General features: G+C 34.9%; 2 protein-coding genes across 2 annotated transcripts in view; one reads left to right on the top strand and one right to left on the bottom strand.

Annotated features, from left to right (window-relative positions):
• The window catches only part of arhgef28a (Rho guanine nucleotide exchange factor (GEF) 28a), an 80,038-nt gene extending 71,031 nt beyond the window's left edge, over positions 1 to 9,007 (bottom strand). The window contains exons 1-2 of the mRNA XM_028462854.1: positions 8,771 to 9,007; positions 342 to 396 (exon numbers count right to left, since the gene is read on the bottom strand). Coding sequence (XP_028318655.1) covers positions 342 to 389 — 48 coding nt within the window. The 5' untranslated portion in view covers positions 390 to 396; positions 8,771 to 9,007. The remainder of the gene's footprint in view (positions 1 to 341; positions 397 to 8,770) is intronic.
• Positions 9,008 to 10,473: 1,466 nt separating this feature from the next.
• Positions 10,474 to 16,687, top strand: ankra2 (ankyrin repeat, family A (RFXANK-like), 2). Its single transcript, XM_028462467.1, has 9 exons — positions 10,474 to 10,606; positions 11,117 to 11,425; positions 12,253 to 12,411; positions 12,495 to 12,560; positions 13,692 to 13,789; positions 13,864 to 13,989; positions 14,065 to 14,131; positions 14,199 to 14,279; positions 15,316 to 16,687. Exons 2-9 carry the CDS (start codon positions 11,158 to 11,160, stop codon positions 15,369 to 15,371), a joined length of 921 nt encoding a protein of 306 aa, XP_028318268.1. The 5' UTR covers positions 10,474 to 10,606; positions 11,117 to 11,157; the 3' UTR covers positions 15,372 to 16,687.
• The last annotated feature ends 638 nt before the right edge of the window (positions 16,688 to 17,325 follow it).

A 17,325-nucleotide genomic window follows, 5' to 3' on the forward strand; every position in this document is an offset into this window, starting at 1 on the left:
TCTGTGTACCCCTGGTGGTACCCGTACCCCACTTTGGGAACCTAGGGTCTAAAGGGCTGGATTTGGTCCCCGAGCCTTGAGTTTGACACATGTGAATGTGATGTATAGTCACACAGAAACATTTAGAAACTCTCTCCATCGAGAGAACAGGTTGTGCAGGACCTGAAGTCTCCAGGGACCCAAACCAGGGCTTGGGTTTCACCTGTGATACCAGAGCTAGAAGATCATCATCATCATCATCATCATCATCATCATCGGTGTGTAGAGGTAGAGGCTAAACTCTAAAAACAGCTGGACCACCAACACGAGGCAGAGTTTATATAAACCAGGCTGTCACTCACGTATAAAGGCACCTCTGTTCTCCTCACTTCCATGTTCTCACCGTCCATCAAGCACCTGCAGAGGAAACCGTTAGCATAGCATTAGCTTCATTACAACAGCAGACAATGCTAACATGTGGGTGGCCTAAAGACTAGTGTTTCAGCACACGATCATTAATATTCATAATCTGAGACAGAATGTTATTTTATTTCATTAACTCCTGAACAGCATCTACTTCCTGGACATGGGTGCGACTTCCTGTTTAACAAATAGATATGCAACACAGACGGCTCCACTCTCTTAATTCTGGAAACATTGTTTAAAAGTATCCGAATTTTTGTTTAAAAATTTCCAAAAATCCATTTCAGAGTTGATGCTTTTCCGTGTCAGTTTCACCGTTTCCATTTTTTTGTTTCAGTTTTGTCTGCTTTTCTTCGGTAGATGTCATTAAACTTGTCGAGATCAAGCCAAACATGCTTAATTTAGATCATTCTAGTTCATACATTTTTGTGTTTAATTTGTTGCAGTAGTGCGCTGAAAGCACACGCTAAAAACATGAAACTTGCGAGATTACATAACGCAAAATCTCCATTTCAGGAGATGAAGTCACAAGATATCATGAGATTTGGCATTTCTGCCTTTGCTTGATTTTGTTTAAAATACTAATAAATATAATACAAAAATTAATTAGAACCTTAACCCTTTCAGGATGTGAATTCTGCCCTTTTACATGAAACCTTTCACAATAAAAGCCTAGGATGCTCTATTATTATCTTATCGTTTTTCAAAAACAAGCATATCCAAGTTTTCTCAATTTTAAAAACTTTACTAGAACCTCCAAGTCAGAAATAAACATTTGTAATGTTCACTAAACTAAAGTTCTCAGTCAGAGACTATATAATATTTGCAGAGCTCAGTTTTCCACTTCTTACATCACATGACGGCCGTCATCTTTAATCTGAAATTGTTGAAAGAACTCTCAATTTTCCCAAAATCTGGCAAATTTTCAACAGAATTTCCCTAAATTCTTAAAATCAGGGAAATTTAAGTAAAATTCCTGCAGGGACTCACATACTTTATCATTTATATATCATTTAAACGGGGAAGTGCAAACCAGGGCACATTAATGTTGAATTTTCTCCATTTCTTACCTAAAGTCTGTGGCCCACTTAAGGTCAAACTAGTCCGTATTTGGCCCCTGAACTAAGATGAGTTCAACACCCCTGATTTAAGTGATCCCACATGAACTAAAAATTTAAATGTCACTCAATGTTTGCAGTTTTTTGTCCAAATCGTTTACCTTTCATTAAGCTTTGACATGACAATTAAAATAAAAAAAACTATATATATATATATAATTATGATTATTAGGGGAGAAGATGAGTCTTATTGAGTAGCCTTTATGTGGTCAGGAGAACCACATTGAGATGAATTAACTTGCAGCTAGTGCTGACTTGTTGGACGCTAACTGTTGCAGCTAAGGTTAAAAGCCACTAACTGGAGCTTTGCAGGTTGTCTGATAAAAAGGTAACTGTATCTTCCAAACACACCTGATCCCTCGTCTGACGTGAACAACGCGTGACTTCAGAGCTGCTGATGATAAACCGACAGGCTGCGACTGCTTTGTGTGTTTGTTGTGACATGTGCACAGTTTGTGATGACAAAAACTTCTGCAATACATCAACAACAACGTCTGGATTGTTGCACAATAATCATGAAGACAACTGAGTCGAGATCCATAAACCTCTGTATGTTTCTGGCTTTAAATCTTCTAAATATATTACAATTGTCTTTTATTAGTGAGGATGCATGAGGCATCAAATGCTAATGCTAGGCTAACGCTAGATAATAATAGGCTAATGCTAGTGATAGCTAATGCTAGGTTAAAGGGGACATATCATGGTTTTAAATCCTTCCTTTCTACATATAAATCATACAGTTGTGGTCTATATAAAGCAGAACTGCAATGCTTGGGTCTGAATTCCTCATTATTATAGCTCCACCCCTTTTCTACCCCTTTTCTGATGTGCTTCTGAGAGCAACTCGTTTTGGTGCTGTCTCTTTAAATGCAAACGAGACACTCCATACCCCGCCCCCTCTCCGGGTTGCAGAGGTGACACTCGGTTCAACTCCACCCTGTTCGGCCATTTTTGTAGTTTGATAGAAGAGATACGATTATGTAGCGGAGCATAAACTTTTTATTCAGACGTTATTTACAAAATGTCAACAACGTTAGACTTGTCCATCCAGCCTTACATGTTCCAGCCAGAGTCTGACCCAGTGGAGCGAGATGAAAATGAAGATGATGAACCTGCAGAACCCTAACAAGTGAGCTAACACAAGCACCGAGCTAACGCTAGCGCCAAGCTAACGTCACGAAATGCATTTTAATACAGTCTTTTCAAAGACAAAAACGGCAAAATGAAATGACTAATGAAAACTTTAGACTTAAATTAAATCACGTAGGCCATATCATCAAGGATCTAAAACGAGCACACAGCGCTAACATATGAAGACGGTGCAACTGCTAATGCTAACAAAACAATGACAGGGACGTCTTATCATCACTTTTTAGCATTATTTACAGCTTACCGAAGTGCTCTGTTCATCGTCTCCAAAGATAGAAGGAATTGAACCCTCAATCAGACAAAGTCTTTCTGTAAATCCTTCTTTATACTGGTGGAGGTTGATGAAGCAGTCATCATTGAAGTGCTTCACACACACAAAAATGACCTTATCCACAGATGTGGTACATTTCTATAAAAAATAAAACTCAACCAGACACTTTGAAAAGGTTCTGATGCTGGGAGACGTTGTAATGAAGCGTGTGGGTTACTACATCCAACAACCCAACATTTTGACTTATCCTCTCATAACTTCGGCATCCTTGAGCTTGGACTACAAAATAAAAGAGAGAAATAAAAATGGCGGACCTGGACTTAATGTACTAATTTGGCAGTTCCGCTGCAAATACTGTGATGTAATAGTTCAAAAAACGTAATAGAGAATAGAAAAATCGAAACAGATTGAAAAATATGAGCAAAACAGAATATAAAGATATCTACGGAGCATCTGAAGAGATTAATTTGATTTTTTCTGTACTTCTAAACACTCTAAATATACAACAAAATGCATTTAAGGGCTAAAAAAGTGGATTTAGCATGATATGTCCCCTTTAATGTTAGGCTAATGTTAATGCTAGGCTAATGCCGTGTTCAATGACGCGTGCTAGCACAGGCATCCTCATTTGCTTTTTCTTCAGGAAATATATTTTATATATTATATATAAAGTATAAAACTTCACCCAATTGTAGATAAGTTTGGTTTAGTCATGTTTGTTAAGTAATAATAACTACATTATTTTAAAACTCATAAAATAAAAACTTTTACTCCAAAATATTTCATTTTAATTATTTTAAACCATTTTATTTTGCAAATTAAATAATCTAAATTAGAAATAATTCAATAAATTTATTATTATCAATATTGTTTATAAAAATAATTAAATTAATTGTAATAATAATAACAATAATAATTAATTGTATTTAAAAAGCACCTTTCAGATAACCCAAGAAGACTTTACAATAAAAACAGAATAATAAAAACAGTGCAATACATTAAAAATCGTATAATACAGAAAAAAAAGAGAAAAGAAAAGCAATGGAGGTGAAATAAAAAAACGAGAATTTACAGCATTTATGTCATAATCCTTAAAAAGAGATTATTTCATGTAAGAATCTTCCTCAAAGCCATTTATTTTGCACCCTCAAATTAATATTTTGCTCATATTGCCACTCAGACATATCAGCCTGTGCTGTGGCTACAGATGTAGCTGACCTCTGCCAGAATAACTGCAGTTTGGATGAGTAACGGCTCAGATTACACTAATAATCACGGCGTTGCTGCTAACATGACTTTCTGGTTTCCACAGGTCAAAGAACATTTCACCACTGAGGGAGCGTTACACACTGTGATTAGACTATTGTAACGTGTCATTAGAGACAGCTGACGTTCTGCACTGTAAAGTAAACAACGTGGAGGTTCCACCCTATTAGGTCAACACGGGTCATCCATCTTTATTATCCCATTTCTCCTCCTATATAATCTCCTACATCTGTAAATACATGAAGATTTAATGCTCCACAAGTTTTAAAATGTCTGCAGCCATCAAATATATATGTTAATTAACTATTCATGTGATTATTTTATTGATTAATCGGATATGATATACTTTAAAGATGTAAATCCTTGTTTTAATCAGAAATACATTTTTATTAAAAGTGACCAAAAACGGTGGAAAAAGTGGTAAAAAAAAGGGTTCAAAGTGTCAATATTGGCTTAAAAGTGGCCAAAATGGGTTAATGTCATTTAGAACGTAGGAATAATTAGCTTAAACTGGCAAATAATGGCCATGACTAATCATGAATGTGGTTAAATTGGCAAAAAATATGCATGAAATATGATGAAAAGAGGTTAAAAGTGACAATAATGGGTCAACATATGTAACATTAGGTGGAAAAGTGGTGGAAAGGGTTTATAAGTGTTGAACATGTCTGGAAAGTAGAAAAAATGTGCAGAAAAGGCATTAGAATTTGATGGAGAAGTGGCAGAAATGGGAGAAATGTAGCAAAAATGTATTAAAAGGTGCAAAAATATGGCAAGAAAAAGTGATGAAAATAAGTTAAAATATGGCACGTTTTGGTGTAGTTGGAGAAAAAGAGTGAAAATAAGCAAAAATCGGCTCAAATTTTTCAAAAAATATTCTTAGTTTCTTGAAGGCATCTGACGAACGCCTCGCTGTGCCTCGCGACCCCAAATGGGATCCTGACTCCAAGGTTGAGAACCGCTGATTTAGAGAAATGCTTATTTGACACAAAACAATTCCACTATATGTGGTGTGGGGTAAAAAATTAAATACAAATATTATTATTATTATTTTTTTTTTTTTTAAATAAACAAGGCAGAAAAAAATGTATTTATAGTTTTCTGTGATGGAGATTTTTGAGGAAGCGTTGCAGTCCTACTGTTATTACATGTATTGCGTTCAGAAAACTCGCACTAATGATCCTCAACTTCAATGTTTACATTGTGATGACAAAAAAAATAAAGTATGTCACTCATTGTCCTCAGTGTTGCTTTTGTTGATATGCAAAAAAAAAGTGGAAAACGCAACCGGACCTGGAGGAACGTGAGAAAAAAAGACAATACACGGAATGTAGCGTCCTCAAGAAACATCTGAATTAAATATAAGTGTGTATTTAAGCTCACAGGGTTTAGCACGTTTGGTTTGTTCTCTTTGTCACTGAATAATCCTTTATTACATCATGTATCATCGTATGTATTTCTTTTATAGAAAAGAAAAAACACAAAAAAAAAACATACAATTCTCTTTCTGGTAAACAAGATTTAAAGAGTTAATTACACTGAACGCTGCTGGTTGAAACCAATGTGTTGTCATCAAGCTCTGCAGAAGCAGATAAGGAGCCATTCGGTTGATTCAGGTGTGTTGGAGCAGGAACACATCTAAAAGAACCAGGAACCTCGAGGACTGGAGACCCCTGATTTAGGGTGTTTGTGGTGGTTTAAGATGAGTTTAATGCAGCCAGGACAGAAGGGGGGGAGTGGTGCACATAATACGTGGTCCCCAGAAACATTTCCCCATAAAAAAAAACAATCTTTGCCCCACGATGACAGCGTTTCATAACGATTCTGTCCATTTCCACATTTAACCATTTTCATTGGTCAAATACGCGATTCCGTTAACGCAGATTTTATAGGGCCCGCCCTACATTTTAAACTTCAGCAACCTGGTCAGTACCAAGTTAAGAAGTGGATCAGATCTGAGCGAGTATAAAAGCTCCGCCTCCTGGTGTGCGCTGCACTAATTCACTGTCATCATAGATTTATATTCATTATATTTATTTATGATCATGAACTGTTCCTCCGTTCATTGTAAAGACACTCAGTCTGCCAGTTCTCAGCAATCTCCGCCACTTTCATGTGCACGCGCACGTAGCTGTAATCACTTGGCTTAAATTAGCGTGTTGTTATCGACCGTCGTAGGACAGCTTCTCTCTGACAGGGAATGTTTGGTTAGCTGAAGCCGCTAACGGAGATGAATCCAGGATATAAATATCTACATTTGTAGCATAAGGCCTACTGTATATGTTAAGGTTTCATTTATTCAGACAAACTTTTTTCAGAAAATGTACTTTGATCTGCTCTCATGTTTCGAATGCCAACTGCCAGTCTTCCTCAGAGGCGTATGCTGATTGCTTTGATGTGTCCTTCCTTATGAGTTATTTATCATGTCGCCTGATAGTCTCTGGAGAAGTGAGTCCCGGGTGTGGGAGAGTGAAAATGCTCCCTCATCCCTGTTGATGTCGAAGCTCCGCCTCCTGATCTCGACGGCTTCTTTGATCCAGTTTGTGTTTGTTTCCTTCTGTCCCTCCCGATTACTGTAGCGTTGTCCCTGTGCGTGAAATGATTTTGTATTTTGCAGGAGATCAAAGTAAATGTCCTGAAAACAGTTTGTCTGAATAAATAAAACCTAAACAAACAAAAAAAAACAATCTGTCACATTCAAAGGTTCCAAATTCTAAATAGTAAATAACTTCTCTCCTCGCAGTAGAACCTAAACCATTGCAGTACTTTTCCATTTAGTCCAACACACGTTTACAATCTGTGCAACTAAATGTTCTGGTTCACAGAGTTAAATATAGAACAGAAACCGTCCCTGAAGCAGTGTTCAACCTTACGTCTTTTAGCATTTTAATAAAAAACGTTTATATTTTATATTTATTATATTACAGCTAAACAGTTGCAACAACATCTGTGGACAAAATAACAACAACTGGATATATTCCCATAAAGAATCATTAAAACACGCTGTTGTTGCAGTAACTGTGTTTGCAATAATAGTGTATGTATTAAAATGTTGCAGACGACTTGTTCTAACGTCTAAAAATGCTCCAAACTAAAGAACTTGCTGAGGCGTGTAATAAGGTGTGTTCACATTTCACAAAGCACAGTAACTAATAACCCCACAATCTGGGACTTTTATGTGATTACGTCTGCAGTCAGGCTACTTTAATGAGTGAGTTGAGGAAGAAAAGAAGAAGAAAAGAAGAAAAACAACCTAAATTGACACTTTGCAGAATAAAGCAGGTAGTTAGAGGCTGGTGAACATTCACCATGTATAGTGTACATACACACAGGCTTATCATCAAGTTATGGATTAGTTTAGTTCTTGTTATTTTAATCCTTAATCCAATTGTTTTTAGTCTTAATCCAGTTTTAGTCAACTCAATTCTAATTTATTTTAGTGATAAATCAAATTCTAGTTATTATATAACACCTAGTGTTGGCGTGTCTTAGGTTCCCACACAAAAATGACTTTGATTAGATACTTTAACATTATTATTATTATTATTATATATTATTATTACTGATGGTTTGATTCTAGGGGCCACGTTATCAACATTCAACAACAAATATTCTAAACAATACAATAATGACCAATCAGAATCAGATCATTATTACAGCAAACAAACAACAAAGAAGGGTTTCGTATTTTCTTTTATAGTCATTTTGAGTATTTTTTATTTTATTTTGTATCATTTTAGGTTTTTGCGTTTTTAATCAGGATTTTCTGATGTCAATTTTTAGTTGTTCTTTTTTTTGTTTTGTTTTTTAATTTCATGCCTTTTTGTGCTATGTTTTTGTCATTTTGTGTGTTTTTGTTGTCATTTTGTGTGTTATTGTTGTTGTTTTTCTATATTTTTTCTTAATTTGTATGTTTTTGTTGTTGTTTTTAGAGCCACTTTGTGTATTTTATGGTCATTTTGTGTGTTTTTATGGTCATTTTGTGTGTTTTTGTTGTCATTTTGTGTATTATTGTTGTTGTTTTTCTATATATTTTTCTTAATTTGTATGTTTTTGTTGTTGTTTTTGGAGCCACTTTGTGAATTTTATGGTCATTTTGTGCATTTTTGTTATTATTTTGTGCTTTTGGAATCATATTTGTGTGTTTTTGTTGTCTTTCTGGTATATTTTTGTTGCATATTTTACTCTAATTTATTATGTCTGTTTTTGTTGTTGATCTGTGTTCTCTCTTTTTTTTAATCGTTTTGTGTATTTACTTTTGGGGGGGCCACACAAACTTATGTCAAGAGCCGCATGTGGCTCCTGGGCCGACAGTTTTCCATGTCTGGGTTAAAACTAAAAGTAAACCACGTGAGAAAAAGATAAATACTGCCTGAGAAAATGTGATGTGTGAAGACAACGGTCACCAAAAAGAAGAATGCACACTTTACCAAAGTATTAATGATAACCTACTGACCACAGTTAGATAAACTAAACTAATACTCTCACACACCTGAGGATGCGTTTATCTGATAGTTTAGATTATTTATCACAAACACAGGGAGAATGAATCAGTTGCCATTACCTGCTGTCGTTAGGTGTTGTTCTCCGTTTCCAGCGCTGCTATTCTTATGAATTATTTCGCTTTTCTTCTCTTTAAGTCTGTTTCCATGACTACAAACACTCAGAAAGAGTGAAGTGTTGCTGTGAAACGGCTGATCGTTCAAAAGTCTCTAAATGTTGGTTCTCAGGTGTTACTAGGAACTGACAGAAACAACCACGAGCGATCAGCACACAGACTGGCGCGAGGGACGTCCCCTTCACGCACGCGCACACGCACTGGAAACAGCGACCAGGAGAGATTATTTATTATAGAAACTTCCTTATTTATTTTCCATAATGTGTTTTTCTATTCGCCAATCAGAAACATCCATTTAATCTAGCCCCGCCTCTTTTCTATTTCATAAATAAATAACTTGATGACACATGGGGTTGTCAACCTTGGGTTCAGGACCCTATTGGGTCCCGAGACACTTTTTGGTTGATTTTTTTTTTTTTTTTTTTTTTTTTTTAATAATTTGAGCACCTTTTTGGTCATTTTTACCCTTTTTCTGCAACAATACCAAACTTGTGATATTTGAACCTATTTTCATCACCATATTTTTGCACCTATTAATGCATTTTTGCTACATTACTCCCATTTCTGACACTTCTACATCAAATTCCGATTCCTTTTCACTTTCCAGACATTTTCAGCACTTATAAACCCTTCCCATTACTTTTCCACCTAATGTCACATATGTTGACCCATCTTTTAACTGTGTTTCATGCTTGTTTTTGCCAATTCAACCACATTCATGATTTGTCATGCACATTATTTGCCAGTTTAAACTGATTGTTCCAATACTGACACTTTGAACCCTTTTTTTTAACCACTTTTTTTGTTCGTTTATGTCACATTTACGCCGAACTTGAATATTCACATTTATCTATTTTTGTCTTTCTATCGCCTTCTAACGGTTTTAAGTATTGGCTCTTTTATTTTAACAAGCAAAAGCCAATAATAAGCACGTGTCGCCTATTCTATTAAAATTATGTATTTGGTTTAGTCTCTTGTTTTTGCAGTATGGACTTGTGTTATTTAAGAATTTTAAAACTTTGAAGTAAAGTTTGAATCGTGCTTTATTTTTTATTTAATTTTTACATCAACATTCATTCTTCATGAGTCGTGCTAATAATCATGAGTCTCAACCCTAATCACACACAGGACAGATTTGTCATTTTTTTTACCTTTATGTTATCATCTGGAAAAGGCGTGTTCTGTCTTTTTAATCACTTTAGGGAAATAAAAAAAAAAAACACAACAGCCTTTGTGGCTTTAAACCTTTGAGTCTGTGGCGCCCTCTGTTGTTACATTGGTCAAAGTAATCAAAAAATGCACATTTATATTTAATTTTCTTTCCCATGGCTTGTAAAAATAAATTTTCAAACAATATATATATATAAAGGGTGAAATTTTGGGATTTGACTCTAGCAATACGGACTTAATTAGAAATAAAACGGCGTTCCTACGGAGTGAAAAATAAAAACAACGTATGTTAAAAATATTTTGTAACCAATAACAAAATATATATATTTAATTATATATTGTAATTGATCTATAAACTTAAAAACCACTGAACCATTTATTAAATTTCATTTTTTACCAAAAAAAAGCACAGAGATCGGAATTGAAGGGGGAACTAAATAGAAGTTACACAAAACGTTGTATGAAACTGCGCATGCGTAGTGTTGGGGGGGGGGAACCAAATAGAAGTTACACCACACGTTGTAAGCAACTGCGCATGCGCTGATGGTCCAAACACCGACCCGAAAACATCGGTAATTTGGAGATTATTGAAGAACAAAGACATCCTGTCAAGTAATGAATGATTTAATAATTATTTGCTGTATATATATACATTTATTTATATATATAGGAGGGAACAAATCATTGTAATAAACGATATAAGTAGCACGACACGGTAATAACAGTAGCTAAGATGCTAGGTGTTGAAACGCTCCTTTATTTTTGTAAAACACCTTTATTTTCCCTCTCCGATGCTATAAATGGGTTTTACACAAGAAAAACTATTAAATTAAATAGAAAAATATCAATACAGCATGTTTTGATTCATAATTCATAATTGTTTTTCTTATTTAATCATGTTTAGCTGCAGCTAAGGTTTCACTGATGTTGTCAATTGAGCAGAATTAGCATAAATTAGCCACATTTCTGCAGAAAGAACAAACAATAAACTGAATAATGATGAAGTGTGAGTATTATGAACATATGTGGTAATAATAGAACTGTAATAAATGAAAAGTAGTTGTTTCCTCTGTAGATTATTATATTATAAATATATTTATTTATTTTTTCTGTGTATTTCAGATGATGTTTTCTGTGTGAGCGCTGAATAAAGACCAGTAAAGATGGAGAGCGTGTCAGCGGCCCCAGAGGACATGGAGGGGATCTGTGTGATGCCTGAGCTGAGCACCATAAAGACGGAGGACTCCACCGAGGACGGCCCAGAGGACCAGAACCCCCAGAATGTGGCCATGGGCATCAAGTTCATCCTCCCCAACCGCTTTGACATGAACGTGTGCTCCAGGTTTGTAAAGTCTCTGAACGAGGAGGACAGCAAGAACATCCAGGACCAGGTCAACTCAGATCTGGAGGTGGCGTCGGTTTTATTTAAAGGTGAGAAACAACGATGAATGATGTATTGTGCTTCTTTTTAGGCTGAAAATATTAATTTTGTGCAGTTCTTGACTTGAAAAGAGCTTCTCTCTACTACACGTGTCAAACTCATGGCCCGGGGGCCAAATCTGGCCCTTTGTAGCATCCAATTTGGCCCGATGGAGAAAGTAAAAATTACAGAAAAAAACATGAATCACCATGTAAATATATTTATTGCATATCTGCAGTCAATTTTAATGTTAAATTGTTGAAAAAAAACTCAAAATTCTTACAAAATCCTTTAATTTTCCTCAAATTATTACATAATATTTATCTTGTTTTAATAAAAAAATGGTCATGAAATGTAGGAAATTTAAAGTGTAGATGATATCTGTCACTTATTGTTTGGATATTGTCAGTTTCTTACATATTTCGTTTTTTATGTGTACATAGAAGTGTAAACTAGGGCACAATAATGTTGAAATTACTCGTTTTCCAGCATAAAATGATCTGTGGCCCCTGGACTAAAATGAATTTAACACCACTACTCTACTGGACTTCACTCAAAGAACCAGACCTTTAATGACTTCATTTTTATTGTTTGTTGGTAGGTACATCAGCTTAGGTGTAAAATTCAACCCTGGAATTGTGCAGCCCTACTTTTATCTTGAAACAGTGTCTAAGAAAGTCTTTATGCGTAAATTAATCCAGTGAAGGTTTTAAAGTGAACTTCATTTGATTTTGGTGAAATAATGACAAAATAAAAGCACTAGCTTGTCTTAACAAACAATGACTTTGCTTGATTGTCTCCAACCAATCACGTTCCACTTCTCCTCCTCCTTTTTCAGCTGAGTGTAACATCCAGACGTCTCCGTCTCCAGGGATACAAGTACGCCACGTTTACACTCCGTCCACCACCAAACATTTCTCCCCCATCAAACAGTCGACCACGTTAACCAACAAACACAGAGGGAACGAGGTCTCCTCCACCCCTCTGCTGGTCCACTGTGAGTAGACCACCTTCACACAGCTCACATTCTGATTGGTCACTGGGATCTAAACCAGGAAGTGCATGTGTTTTCCTCCTCAGCGTTGTCCATCCATCAGCTGGCAGCACAGGGGGAGATCGTGTTTCTGGCCAGTAGGATCGAACAAGGTCTACCATGACTCAGCACAATCTGCCTTTATTATTTATTCCCTATAATGTGTTGTAAGAGGTCGTATGTGTACACGTCAATTCTCCAATCAGAAACACCCGTTTATTCTAGCCCCGCCTCTTTTCTATTTCATAAATAAATTAAGACGTGATAACAGTATTGTCTAACCCAGGGGTTCTCAAGCTAAGGGTTGCAAGACACTGGGAGAATGTTTTTTTTAAACAATTTGAGCCCATTATTTTATTATTTTTACATTTTTCTGCGACTACGCCAAACTCACCATATTTTAACCTATTTTCATCACTTTTTCCTGCCATATTTTTTTCTCCTTTTAATGTATTTTTGCTACATTTCTCCCATTTCCATCACATTCCATTCCATTTTTGCACATTTTTTCCACTTTCCAGACATGTTCAGCTCTTATAAACCATTTCACCCACTTTTCCACCTAATGTCACATATGTTGACCCATTATTGTCACGTTTAACCTCTTTTCACCATATTTCATCTTGGTTTTTTCTGCCAATTTAAGCACAAATAATGGACATTGTCATGCCCATAATTTGCCAGTTTAAACTAAATGTTCCAAAATTGACACTTTGAACCTTTTTATGACTTTTTCTGTCCATTTTTGACTAAAATCTGTGGTTTTTAAAATCCCATTTTACCATCTTTTCCACCATCTTATCGTTAAACAATACAGAATAAAATTGGATTATAAAAATGTATTTTATATTTAATATTATTATTATTATTAATGATAATAAAATAATATATTATATAAATATAATGAAAAAAATTACATTATACAAAATAAAACAATATTTAACAGAATTAAGTTAAATTGTAGTTCTAATATTAAATCTTTTTTTTCAAACTTACTTTATTATTTAGTATGCAAAATATGAAACATGGTTAAAAAAAATTGTTTTGTTTGATTTGTATTGAAAACTGCAGATTGTTAATTGCACTTTTTATTAGAAAAAAATTCTTGGTGTTTATGAAAACATTTTGATAAGAATAAGAATGACTGTATATTGTTAATATGGGCTGAACAGTTGAAAAGTTGTACTTTGGCTCACACAAGGTTTAAAAACACTTCTAAAGGTGATTTTGTTGTTGTTTATTAGAGACGGTGATCAACCTCCAGGACGAGGAAGGTTTCACTCCTCTGATGTGGGCCGCCGCCCACGGGCAAATCGCAGTCGTGGAGTTTCTCCTCCAAAACGTATTAAATGCTTTTCATCCTCATTAAAGAATAGTGAATTATTTTAACCTTATTTGAACTTGTTTTGTGGTCAGGGGGCGGATCCAAACCTTTTGGCCAAAGGGAGGGAGAGCGCTCTGTCTCTGGCCTGTAGTAAAGGATACACGGACATCGTTAAGATGCTGATCGACTGTGGAGTGGACGTCAATGAATACGATTGGGTAGGGTTAGCTTAGCATTGTGCTATCAGTGGGCGGAGTCATGTTATGTAACTTACAATAATGAACTTCATTCAGAACGGAGGAGCGCCTGTGCTGTATGCTGTGCACGGGAACCACGTGCGCTGTGTGGAAATATTGTTGGGTAAGAAATGACATTAAATATTTGTTTAAATCTTCGTGTTTTTATTTGTGTTTATTTGTTTTCACAGAGAGCGGAGCTGATCCCACCATTGAGTCAGATTCTGGTTTTAACGCCATGGACATGGCCGTCGCAATGGGTCATCGTAACGGTGTGTGTGCAATAAACACACAATAAGTTAAAATAACACAATAAGGTTTGGTTTGGACATAAACTTTTAAAATATTACAATCGTGGGTAGAGATGTGAGGATATAAACTGAAATAAGGAGCATTTAAATAAATAAACAGTGTGAGCTTCAATTCTACAATAGGGGGCGCTGTGACTATTTTATAACCACACAGGAACATAAGCTTCACTTTATTAATTATTTATTTATTTATTATTTAAAAAAAATACTATTTTTTCACTGGTATTTATGATTAAAAACGTTTTTTTTTTATTTTGTGTATTTTTTTATTTATATATTTTTGTTTAACTTTACATGGTGATAAATGAAGAAATGTGCCGTTTATTTTAGTTCATGAATTCAAACGGTTTGTAAGAAGAAAATATATTACTGTAGTTAAAAAAAAAATTATTGACAATTTAAATGAAAGAATAAGAATCTGTGTTTTGACTAATCTGTTTTTTTCTCCAAAATATGATGTATATGTATTCAAATTTAAAGTAGTTAAAGTTCATAATTACATCCCAATCTTTGATTTCCGTTTCTTTTTTTTTTAAAAAAAATCAGAATTTAAATGGAATCGTTGGTTGAGTTGGACATTTTTAGGTTATTAAAACAGAATTAAATCAAGCTGGACATTAATAATGTGCTGAGACAGTCATGTGACTAAGCCTAGAAAAAAAGCTTTTATTTTGAAGGGGGTTTGTTTATCCAGCAGCATATAAAATATGTACAAATTAAGCTTTTTGATAAAATCATTATAAAAATTAAAACAAATGTGTTAATTTGTGTTGAATTAATTGTTCCACATGAATAAAAATCCCCAAATTTCCAGTTTTTGATTAAAGTTCTTTGAAAACAAACAAATATTTCCTGTTCTGGCATCTTTACCTTGTTTACTTTCTACTTTTCACAGTTTAAAATGTGAGAATTTAAACATTTTCACTGTATTTCTGTCATGTTTCTCTGCCGTACCATAAAGGATTGTGGGTAATTCTGTGTTTGTTGTTGTGTTCAGTTCAACAGGTGATGGAGGCTCATCTGCTGAAGCTGCTGATGGGAATCAGAGAGTGAAAACGCACCGTCATCCTCCACCAGTGATTTACATTATTTATACCGTTTGTCTCACATGGATTATTAGGATTACTAGGTTGGAATGTTTGGTCACCATTACCCAGCATTCATTGCACTTCAAAAAGCAGCTGTGATACGGGACCTGATTTTCCTGTTGATGTGTGTGTAAAAACGTGCTAACGTGATAGCACGCATCTGTCAAAACCACAAAATAAGATTTATTCAGCGTGTTTGCTACTGATAAATATGTAACCAGGGCATCAATGAACACGCAAAATATAAAGAGATGCAGATTAGATAATCAACTGTAATATATCAAGCTTTACACTGAGTTACGGTGACATTTTGATGCTATTTTTCACTACAATCTCCAGTTGTTCTACAAACCCCAACAACATAGTGTTTGAGGTTTATTTTCCCAAACTCGCCTGTTTTCTGGAGTTTTAGCCTCTGAAAAGTCTCTTACGCAGACTCCTATTGAGCGAGGTTACCCCTGGTAGAGGGAAACACCCACTTTTTAGAACCTCTACTGGGAACAATTCAGACTCTAGTCAAAAACCAAGCACATATTCAGACTGGGGGGAATAAAACCTGTCCGCTGATACGGCTTTTTGACCAAAGTGATCAATTTCAGCTCTAGCGGGTGTAATTCAGACTCTACCAGGGAACGAGTGCTGAGAGGCTCTGATGAGGGGAGTAAACATGCATTTGTCATTGTTTAATGTAGCCCTAAACAGCACAACTTTAGCGACGATGCCCCGCCTTCGCTGTTTTTGATTTATTTGTGAGGTAGTTCAGAGGGAGGAGCTCACGTTCTTATATAGAGTAGGAGGAGCCAGGATTGTCAGGAGGAGGAGTTTTTCAGAATCAGAAATGCTTTATTGGCCAAGTACAGCTTTTAAGACAGTAAAAGGAATTTGACCTCATGACATCATAAGGGGCCAAAAATCCAACTGGCCCGTTTGGAGCTGACTTTTTACAAAATGTGGAATAATAAAGGAGAGAAGAAACAGAACTTTAACTGTGTCCATCTGAACGAGGCTAAAGGAAAGTATATATCACTGTAGCAAAACCATTAGAAAGTCATTTTTTTTCTTTTTTGTTTGATTTGGTCATAAAGCCATCCTAACCTTTGATCATATAGTAATTCAAAGTGTTCTGAAAGGACTGTGAACCTTTGCTCTTCATCTTCTCTATATTTAGGCTTTAGCCAATCAGAGAACTTTTTACAAACATCTCAGTGAATCAGGCCTTTTGTCTTTAGGATTGATTTCAAGCATTTTGTCTCAATGTTTTAGGATAAACTTGAACTGAAACAACCTTTCGTTAATATCCTCTGATGCTTGTTGTCTGTTTACATTGTGTTGGATTTATTTATTTAACCATTTCAGGCCATTAAGGTCTGTTTTTCTCTGTGTGTTGTGAATTTGATGACCTCATACTGCACTGTAAGTTTTCCTCATGGAGGTGACAAAACCATTTCTATGGGTCATTGATTGTAAAGTTGTCCATGATAAATTAAACTCCAACTTCATGCAACAAAACACCCTTAAAAAACGGGGCTTTTATTTTGGTACTTCCGGTGAATTTGCATATTAGCTAAATATGTAGTTTCACCTGTGACATTTAGATTCAACATTTATTTACATTTAAGATTTACATCTAACATTTAGATTTAATATTACACATTTAGATTAAGAATTAACATTTCGATTTAACATTTAAATTCTGATTGTATATTTAACATTTACATTACATTTTTAACATTTAGATTTATCATTTACATTTTGATTTAATATTTACCATTAGATCTAGATTTAATATTTACATTTACTATGTAAGATCTAGATTTCATATTTTAGATTTAATTTTTAACATTTAGATTTATCCTTTACATTTTTATTTAATATTTAACATTAGATCTATATTAAATATTTAGATCTAGATTTAATAT

Source organism: Gouania willdenowi, chromosome 12 (genome assembly GCF_900634775.1).
Source record: "Gouania willdenowi chromosome 12, fGouWil2.1, whole genome shotgun sequence".
NCBI classification, from domain to species: Eukaryota; Metazoa; Chordata; class Actinopteri; order Blenniiformes; family Gobiesocidae; genus Gouania; species Gouania willdenowi.